Source organism: Aristolochia californica, unplaced genomic scaffold (assembly GCF_029961685.1).
Source record: "Aristolochia californica isolate CCGP_79_NKW_82.1479 unplaced genomic scaffold, dmAriCali1.0.hap1 SCAF_13, whole genome shotgun sequence".
In the NCBI taxonomy this organism is placed as follows: domain Eukaryota; kingdom Viridiplantae; phylum Streptophyta; class Magnoliopsida; order Piperales; family Aristolochiaceae; genus Aristolochia; species Aristolochia californica.
In genome coordinates this window covers 25203015-25211741 of record NW_027181804.1, presented here as the reverse complement: position 1 = coordinate 25211741, position 8727 = coordinate 25203015, and the positions used below count along the sequence as shown (strand labels likewise).

General features: G+C 42.3%; 3 protein-coding genes across 3 annotated transcripts; all 3 read right to left on the bottom strand.

Moving 5' to 3' along the window:
- Positions 1 to 3561, bottom strand: LOC137948306 (phospho-2-dehydro-3-deoxyheptonate aldolase 2, chloroplastic-like). Its single transcript, XM_068794347.1, has 5 exons — positions 2898 to 3561; positions 1571 to 1848; positions 1171 to 1447; positions 840 to 1085; positions 1 to 760 (listed from the first exon to the last, which is right to left on the bottom strand). Exons 1-5 carry the CDS (start codon positions 3342 to 3344, stop codon positions 488 to 490), a joined length of 1521 nt encoding a protein of 506 aa, XP_068650448.1. The 5' UTR covers positions 3345 to 3561; the 3' UTR covers positions 1 to 487.
- A 449-nt stretch (positions 3562 to 4010) lies between these two features.
- Positions 4011 to 7512, bottom strand: LOC137949029 (uncharacterized). Its single transcript, XM_068795285.1, has 6 exons — positions 6800 to 7512; positions 5552 to 5650; positions 5367 to 5411; positions 5106 to 5243; positions 4348 to 4677; positions 4011 to 4220 (listed from the first exon to the last, which is right to left on the bottom strand). Exons 1-6 carry the CDS (start codon positions 7154 to 7156, stop codon positions 4209 to 4211), a joined length of 981 nt encoding a protein of 326 aa, XP_068651386.1. The 5' UTR covers positions 7157 to 7512; the 3' UTR covers positions 4011 to 4208.
- Positions 7291 to 8369, bottom strand: LOC137947735 (CBL-interacting serine/threonine-protein kinase 7-like). The gene is made up of 2 exons (XM_068793505.1): positions 7786 to 8369; positions 7291 to 7465 (listed from the first exon to the last, which is right to left on the bottom strand). The coding sequence occupies exons 1-2, from the start codon at positions 8367 to 8369 to the stop codon at positions 7291 to 7293; spliced, it is 759 nt and encodes a 252-aa protein (XP_068649606.1).
- Positions 8370 to 8727: the final 358 nt, after the last annotated feature.

The following is an 8727-nucleotide window of genomic DNA, read 5'->3' as shown; positions in this document are numbered from 1 at the left end:
TTTGAAACCCCTAACAAAAGTTCGTGTACATGAGAAAGTGCTCACTTGATAAGGCTACCAAGTATCAATTCACTCTACAATGTTTGCAATAGTTTAGAAGTTGTCAAACACCATATTTCTTCACTGCCTCTTTTTCCTTGAAATGTGGGCATAGGAAAAGTTAAAAACATTTTTCCTAGGATACATATTTCCAAGAAACCTTCAAATACAATTTTATCAGTGCCCAAAGCATGTGTCTAACTGCTCACCAAAATCTTAGTTTTCTTTGTTGGGGTCGGATTATATTCTCAAAGCTTCTCACTGCCAGTTCATCAGAGAAGGTGAAGGGAACCAAGCGAAAGAAAGATAGTGCAAGAGAGTCGAGCACAAAGGCGAAATACTCTTATTCCTTGACCTCCTTTTGCTTTCGGAGAGAGGAGAAGAAAAACACTGTTCCTTGAGGACATACAAAGCACATAAATACTACAATCTCTTGCAGTCTACCTTCTTAGAACTCTCCCATCCTCCCTAGAAGGACATTATCGGACCTGATCCTTCTCTTCCTCAATCTCTCAGCGATGGCAAATGCAAGCTCCAGAGACTGTGAAGCGTTCAGCCTAGGGTCACAATGAGTGTGATATCTGGAGCTCAAATCATCAAAAGTCACTGCCTTCGATCCACCGATGCACTCGGTGACGTTCTGTCCAGTCATCTCCAAGTGGACTCCTCCCGGGTGGCTTCCTTCTTGTTTATGAACATCGAAGAAGGCCCTCAACTCCGACTGGATAACAAGGAGTTTATCAGCATCAATCAACTCCATTTCAGGAAACCAACTTAAACATTTTAATTTGAGGACTTACCCTGATTGCATCAAATGGCCGTGTCTTCAGTCCACATGGTGCTTTAATCGTGTTACCATGCATGGGGTCGCTTACCCAGGTGACAATTAGCCCGGCTTGACGTACAGCTCTAATCAGGTGGGGAAGCTTCACCCGCATGTTCTCAGCTCCCATTCGAGTGATTACGGTGATCCTTCCTGGCTTGTTATGAGGATTTAGAATCTCACAAAGTTTCACAAGATCCTGGGGGTCCATCTTATCACTCACCTGCAGAGCACCCACTCTAATCAGAATGCAGTTCAACCGTCAAAACAAACTGGATGATGCTCACCACTGAAATAACTAGGATCACCTTGACTCCAAGAGGATTTGCAACACCACGTAGAAATTCAACATGTGCACCATCTAACTGCCGCGTCCTCTCACCAGCCCAAAGCATGTGCGCCGAACAATCATAGTAAAGGCCAGAAGTTGAGTCCTCCCTAGTCAGTGCCTGCTCGTAGGGCAGGTGCAGACATTCATGGGATGTCCAAAACTCAGTCGTGGTCATTATGGGATGCTCGCTTGTAAGGCCAGCTGCAACCATGAATCCTAGTGCTTCATCAACTCTCTGTGCAAGTTCCATAAACCTGTCCCCGACAATAACTTAAAATATCAAAACAAACACTACAAATATGACACTATACAGCATTTTGTCCATTCTAAATGCAATCAATACAATTTCCTTTTGAGACAAAGGAAGAGAGGAATACCTTTCGCCCTGCTCACTGTGCTCCATGAAATCTAGGTTCCAATGCTGGACTCTTTGCATTGCAGCATACCCGCCAGTAGCAAAACCTCGAAGAAGATTCAGAGTTCCTGCAGATTGCAAATAGGCTCTTTTTAACCTTTCAGGGTCTGGCAGTCTTGCTTTCTCATCAAATACATCGCTGTTGATATTGTCACCCTGATAACTGGGTAGCTTCACCCCATCCTTGGTCTCAAAGGGATCAGATCTAGGTTTTGCAAATTGGCCAGCCATTCTCCCTACCTGTAACATGAAGCAACGAATCAAACAGAATTAGTTGAATCTCATTGACACAAACTGATAATCAAGATCTCTACGAACTGAATATTTACAAGGCTGCTGTAAAGACGAAATTAAATTTTCAAACACTTGATGAATGGTCTCTCTGTCTTCATCGTGCTTCCACTCCAAAAAGAAGAAGAAAAAAAGCAGTAATGCTGGATTCTGATCCAAAAAATGCCAAATCATAGAGTACATGTACATTCATCAGAAACAGTATCTGTCTAAATAACCAATCATACCCAGAAATGAGTGACACTTAGTTACACGCATGCACACCCCTATCCAAATCATCCATGAACCTTGAATCCAAAACTTCAAATCAAGAAACCCAATGTGCACATTCAAGCAGTTTATTCTTAAAATCGACTACATGAAAAACTAACAAAACAAGAATGAAGGTAGTGAAACCCATTAAAGAACCCAATAGTATATGTGTGGAAGAAAGAGAATAATGTAAATCATGAAGGATGTGCTAGAGTAAACAGTGATGCTAGACAAAATAATGTTCTGCGTGTAGAAAGAAGATACTGCCATAAACAGAAAGCTAAAAAAGAGCACATCAACTACGGCCTAGGAAGTTCACTTTTCAGTAACTATTCAATCAGCCTGAACAACAGTGAAAACCAAAATGAAAGATCATAGAACAGCTATATTTCTTGACAGCATCATTTCAAAGATCAGAAAGTAACCAAGTCATAAAAAGGGGGAAAAAAGTCTCATAAAGAGTATAAAACTAGAACTCAATAGACAAAAAGGTAAGAAATGGAGCCAATGAAAGAGATGAATCGATAGCATGCAGCAAGCTCCATGGTCCAATCACCAGACAAATTAGTAAATCCAACTTTGACCACAAAAAAGTTTCAAATTAACAAAAACGAATTAGCATAAATAGTCTCGCTCCAGAAAAAGGAAAAGAATGTGTATTCTACTCTAAACAAATCCATTACAAAAGGTGCCTACAGAAAATTCCAAATGAAAGAAAAAGAAAAAAAGGGCAAATAAATCTTCACCTTTATAACCGGCATCTGCCCTCCGAACTGTAAGACCACACCCATCTGCAACAAGACCCTGAACGTATCCCTGATATTATTCGCATGGAACTCCTTGAAACTCTCGGCACAATCTCCGCCTTGCAGCAGAAACGCTTTCCCAACAGCGGCATCGGCGAGTTTTTCTTCCAGCTTCCGCGCCTCTCCAGCAAAAACCAGAGGTGGGTACCTCACCAGTTCTTTGAGAACGGCCTCGAGCTCTGCTTGATTGGGATAAGTAGGAATCTGAAGCGCTTTTCTGGATTTCCAGCTATCAATTGACCAATTCGCGGAGCCCACTTTCACTTTAGTCTTTTTCTCTGGCTCAGCAGCGTGTATAGCGGAAACCCTCATTCGAAACACAACTCTCCTGGAGCTGGATTTCGGGGGTGGCGCGACGGTCACGTTTCCGGCACCGGCAAGAGCCATGGTTGGATCAAATCCAGGCTCAAGGTACAGCAGATGGAGGGAACCTGAAAAAGGGGTTTTAGGGAGACGGAAAACAAGAGAAATTGCCCAAAGGTCGCAACGGCTGCTGATCAGATCAGCCACTCGGACTCGTGCCCTGTTCCTTTTAGACGGAGGAGGAGCTTAAAACTGATATGAGCTTGTGAGATGACACGAGACAGGGATTTTACATAAATGCCATTGGTGCCTGGGGACTAAGTATCCCACGTGCTTCGGGAGGGAGGGAGGGAGGGAGGGAGGGAGGGGACGTCGTAGAGAGGACAAGGCCTCCTCCCGATCGATCTAACCGCTTAAAACATGAAAATCAATTGAATCGACCAGCTTTTGTCTTTGCCTGAGTTTTTTTTTAGTAAAAGGACATTGATGGGTTTATTCCGAATTTTATAACATTATTCGTGATTTGCGATGGCTATCAAAAGTTTCAACTTTTGCTCAGAAAACCTGTTAACTGAGAGAGGGAAAAGATTAAGCATGGGAAGCTGTCAATACAGTAATTAAAAAAAAAAAAAAAAGGAATGAAAAGTCAGTCTATCCAGAGCAAAACAGAAGAAGAACGAACGAGGACAGCGAATGAAAAGTCGGTCTTTCGCTTGAAAGCACCAATGACCAAAAATTGCAGCACAATCTTGCTATTCCAGCTTTAAAAGAAGAATGAACAATGAACAATATGTCCACTTGATTAGCTAAGGTAACCAGCTTTAAAAGAACAATGAACAATCCAATTTCAACTAATTCTACATTCTCTCCTATTCCTTTACAAACTTTCATGACTAAATCTTCAATCCAGTAAGTGGAAGCGCAGCATTCCAGCTAGTCACCGGCGGCTTATATAAGTTCCTAAAATTGCCATGAAAAATCAAAGGCATCAATAAGCTTGCAGAATAAAACCTCAAACGATCCCTAAAAATTCAAACACTAAGAACTAGCTCTAGCCAAGTTCCATAGGGTCTAAGAGTTTATTCACCTTGGGTTTCTTGATTCCTCTAACCGAGAAGCTGACAGGTGTTTCTAAGATAGAAACCTCGGTCTTTCTCCAAGTCTGTATTGTGCTAGGGTGTTGTGCAATCCGGTCAGCAATTTTCATGTCTACAGGAAGCACAGAGCCAAAGACAGTATAAGCTTCTTTCCATTCGTCGTGATTTGCAAGGCTTATTAAAAATTCGGGTCCTGAACCAATCCAAGCAACTGATCCTCTTTCTATAGAAGGGCATGCTTCCTTGGGTATCTCTTTGAATGGGATTCCTTGAGTCTCTAAAATTCCTTGAATCAAAGCATATGGAGGGCCAAAAGGAGCCTGCAATGTTCGCATAAAACTCCATTACTTGTGTTGTAAGATGAGAATAATGTGATGTCTTCCTAATGCAGCAGTCTAGCATTCCCTGTTGTGCAACACCAGCATGGTTTGCCGATAGGATTCGACCAACAAGGAACAAACACTCCCAGAGAGGCTCAGCCATTGTCCAAATATACTGGATTGGACAATTCTTGCTGCCAGCATAGGTGTATGAGCAAATTCATTTTGCTTTTATCCTTCTATTTGTCTATCCATGCAATGGGTAGCAAGAATCAGCTAAGGAAAAATAAGCTATGAACATCTTTTAGTTTCAAGCAAAGGCACTCAAATGGTTTCCAATGGTATGAACACAGATTAAAAAGAAAATATTTGGAACTTTGGTAATTAAACAATAGGAGAATACAATGAAGAAAGATGTTAAGACTTACATCAGCAATATGGTTGCCTTCTGAATCCCAAGAGCTTCCCCGACCTTCCCCACGATAGAATCGGCAGTCAAAACAGAAGCTGCCCTCCAACATTTGCAAGATATAGGCCACAGAGTGTGGAGCACAATCAGGAAAAAGCTATAGCAGTAAAAAGACAAATCAAAACAGCAGAAACAACTCACCATGCAAGCATACAAGGGTCACCAAGTGACTTGTCAACCAACCGGAAATATTTAAAATCAGAGAAATCAATTCACTTACTTTAATATGAAGGTTTCCATACATCGAATCTAATGCAATGATACCCTATATGAAAGAAACAGAAATAGAATGGAAGACTTTCAGAAGGAAAACTCAAGCACCAAACATAATTTGGAAAAATGGTTTTGATGTATAAACTCTACAAATTTACATACGGAAGAATAAGATACCACTTGGCCACGTACCTCTCCTTCGCCAAAAATAAGCCCAGAGGTCCACATAACTTCGTCACCAGAATCTTTTATTTCAGGCTTTAGTGGGTTATTCTGCTTCTTTAGCCAACACTGATGCACAAAAGCCAAACAGGATGGAAGATCAGAGTAAGAAAAACATTTCCTAACATCATTGCTGCCATACATACATGATACATCGAAAGTTTAAACATGCAACATATTGGCCACTAAGAAAAGATTGAAAGTCCGAAGAGGACAGTAAGACAGGAGGACAATATTCTTCCATAGTCTCTTCTGAAAGATAGTTCCTAATTTCTTACATGGCCTACCTTGTCATGATAGTAAGGGTTGTCAACCATATCAATCCCAAGAAAAGGGTTGTCAACCATATCACTGCCAAGAAAAGGGTTGTCAACCATATTCACTCCCAGCAAAAAGGGTTGTCAACCAAGTCCCAAGAAGTATTGTAAAGTTTCATGAATATATGTAATCCAACTTATATCCAAATACAACACATTGCTCTTGGACAGCCACTCAATTCATATCTCTAGCTCTATATAGAAACTAGAAATTTACTTCCAACATTTTTGTAAATTTTAGAAAATGCTATCAGTTCACATTCTCAACTCTCCCATTATTAACTCCGAATAACTTTCATAATCATCATAGTTCTTTCACTGCAACATGATCAGATATAGTATTTATTTAATGATTTTAGCAACTCAATTACGTGCTTCCAATTATTTTTACATATCAATTTCCATCTCAAGCTTTGCTGGTCTTTATACATTTAAAGCTTTTTAAATAAGGAATGGTCAATCCACAACACCAACGAGTCGTCTCAACAGAAAACAAAACAACACTATAACTACACTACCAAATTTTATCAGAAAAAAATATCAAAAACAAAACCTCCCTCCAATACGGCAAGAAATACTAAAGAACCCATGCCATACTGAACTAAAACTCAGAAATAATACAAATCAGCTAGAACCACAATATCCATTTCATTCTAGCAGATGCACCAAAAGAGATAAGGTCAAAGATATCTAACTGAATGCACCCAAAATTCAAAGAAAGCGAAAACATTTAATATGATAGCAGCAGATAGTAAAAGAACTAAAGGACAATCAAAGAACCATTTCCCAAGTCGACAGTTAAAATTCACCGCATAGATCAGACAATTACCTCCAAGAATCCCACAAGAAAGTAAAAACACAAACAAAATTAGCATCAAGAAGAAAACGAAAATCAACTCACCTCACCCAAATTAAGCCCACATTTCTCCCTGTCACCACAAAACACCCAAGAATTGCACAAGCAAGGACTGTCCCCACTATCACACATGGCCTTACAAGCCCGGCAACACTCCTTAGAAGAATTAAGCTTAAAATCCGTACCCCAATTGACTGCGGGACCCCAGAGTTCTAAATTCTTTATCCCATTACAGCACTCTTCCACTTCCCTATCTTGGGCGAGAATCCCACTTTCGCGGGTGATCCTAGGAAAGCGAATAGTCAAAAAAATATGCGACACACAACACGTAAGAACACCAACGAAGAGCAGAAAGAGGTAAACGCAGCGGGTAATGTCGTGCTCGTTGCGTGGTGGAGCCATGAGCTATGAGTCTACGGCCATCAGAATCTGACTCGAATTGCCGTTTCTTGAACCTCTTGATCTTTGCAGATAGGCAGAATCGGAAAGGTTGATTGCAGACAAGAAGCGGATGCGCTGTACTGAAGAACTCTCTCTTATTTATAGAAGGGTTGGGCAACTGCATGCGAGCCGTCAGAATCTGACTCGAATTGCCGTTTCTTGAACCTCTTGATCTTTGCAGATAGGCAGAATCGGAAAGGTTGATTGCAGACAAGAAGCGGATGCGCTGTACTGAAGAACTCTCTCTTATTTATAGAGGGGGTTGGGCAACTGCAGGCGAAGAAACTCCTTCAAAGCTAACCGACTTCACCTTTCTGTTTTTGTTTTGAGACTGGGGACAGTCCCTCTTCAATTGTGTTCCGAGTAGCCGTAGGCGTGGCATCGAACCGAGCCGGTTCGAGCTCGGCTCGGTTCGATTCGATTTATCTGAATCTCGAACCGAATTCGAGATCCAGGCTAGTTTGGATCGAACCATGGTTCGGTTCGAAAGATCGCGAACCGGCTCGTTAACGGGCTCGACAGTCGGGACCGGGAGCGAGAGCGACCGGGGGGGGGGGGGGGGGGGGGGGGAATTTTCCTCCCCGCAGGACCAAGCGTCGGCCTTGGCGCCGTCGTAGCCCCTCCTGCTGACGACCTCCGGCGCCGTGTACCCCGGAGTGCCGCACGCCGTCTGTAGCATGCCGTCCTTGAGCTGCTTCGGGAGGGCGGAGAGGCAGAAGTCGGAGACCCTCAGACCCTCGTCTCGACCCAAGAGGAGATTGTGGCTCTTCAAGTCCCGGTGCGGGATGCCGTTCGAATGACAGAAATGGAGGGCGGAGACGAGCTGCTGGAAGTACCTCCTCGCGGTAGATTCCTTCATGAGTCCTTGCCGGCAAACCTTGAACAACTCGCCGCCGCTGGCAAATTCCATGACGAGGTATATCTGGGTCTTGCTGACCATGACCTCGAGAAGGCGGATGATGTTGGGGTGATTCATCCTGTGCATGACGGAGACCTCACGGAGGATTCGAGGAACCGTGGTCTGATCCAGGCTCTTCTTGTCCATGACCTTGACGGCGAACCCCAAGCCGTCGGCGACGAACTTGGCGTAATAGACCTTAGCGAAGGACCCCTGGCCAATGAGCTCTCTGAGCTTGTATTTTCCAAACAAATCGAGGGATTGAGGGGTCTCCATGGGTGGCGGGAGAAATCGACCCCCAAGAGAGCCTTCCTTCTCTCTGAAATTTCTAAATTAATGGGGTTAGTTTCAGACTTTCCCTGTTAATTAAAAACAAAAACAAAAAAGTAATACCAGAATTCGTTGAATACGTCAGAAATTAGATTTATATATTTTTTTATATATAATTATCCATATAAAGTCTCGTAGGATTAAAAGTATAAATATAAAGTCTCATAGGACTAAAAGTGTAAATGGAGTCCCCAAGTCCAAAATTAAGAGAAGTTTAAGTAAGAATCTTGCAATATTTTCCTTTCTTTTAATTTCAAGTGATTTTTGTTATGCGCTATATCTGTGGGAGACAAACGGCTGAGAT

Coding starts and splice junctions, on each gene's coding strand:
- LOC137948306 (XM_068794347.1), bottom strand. CDS start 3,344: ATGGCTCTTGCCGGTGCCGGAAACGTGACCGTCGCGCCACCCCCGAAA. Junction 1,849..2,897: donor GGCAGATGCCGGTTATAAAG/GTGAAGATTTAT, acceptor TTCATGTTACAG/GTAGGGAGAATGGCTGGCCA. Junction 1,448..1,570: donor CACAGTGAGCAGGGCGAAAG/GTATTCCTCTCT, acceptor TGTCGGGGACAG/GTTTATGGAACTTGCACAGA.
- LOC137949029 (XM_068795285.1), bottom strand. CDS start 7,156: ATGGCTCCACCACGCAACGAGCACGACATTACCCGCTGCGTTTACCTC. Junction 5,412..5,551: donor TTATTTTTGGCGAAGGAGAG/GTACGTGGCCAA, acceptor TCTTTCATATAG/GGTATCATTGCATTAGATTC. Junction 5,244..5,366: donor ATGGAAACCTTCATATTAAA/GTAAGTGAATTG, acceptor TTACTGCTATAG/CTTTTTCCTGATTGTGCTCC.
- LOC137947735 (XM_068793505.1), bottom strand. CDS start 8,369: ATGGAGACCCCTCAATCCCTCGATTTGTTTGGAAAATACAAGCTCAGA. Junction 7,466..7,785: donor GGCGCCAAGGCCGACGCTTG/GTCCTGCGGGGA, acceptor CTTCGCCTGCAG/TTGCCCAACCCCCTCTATAA.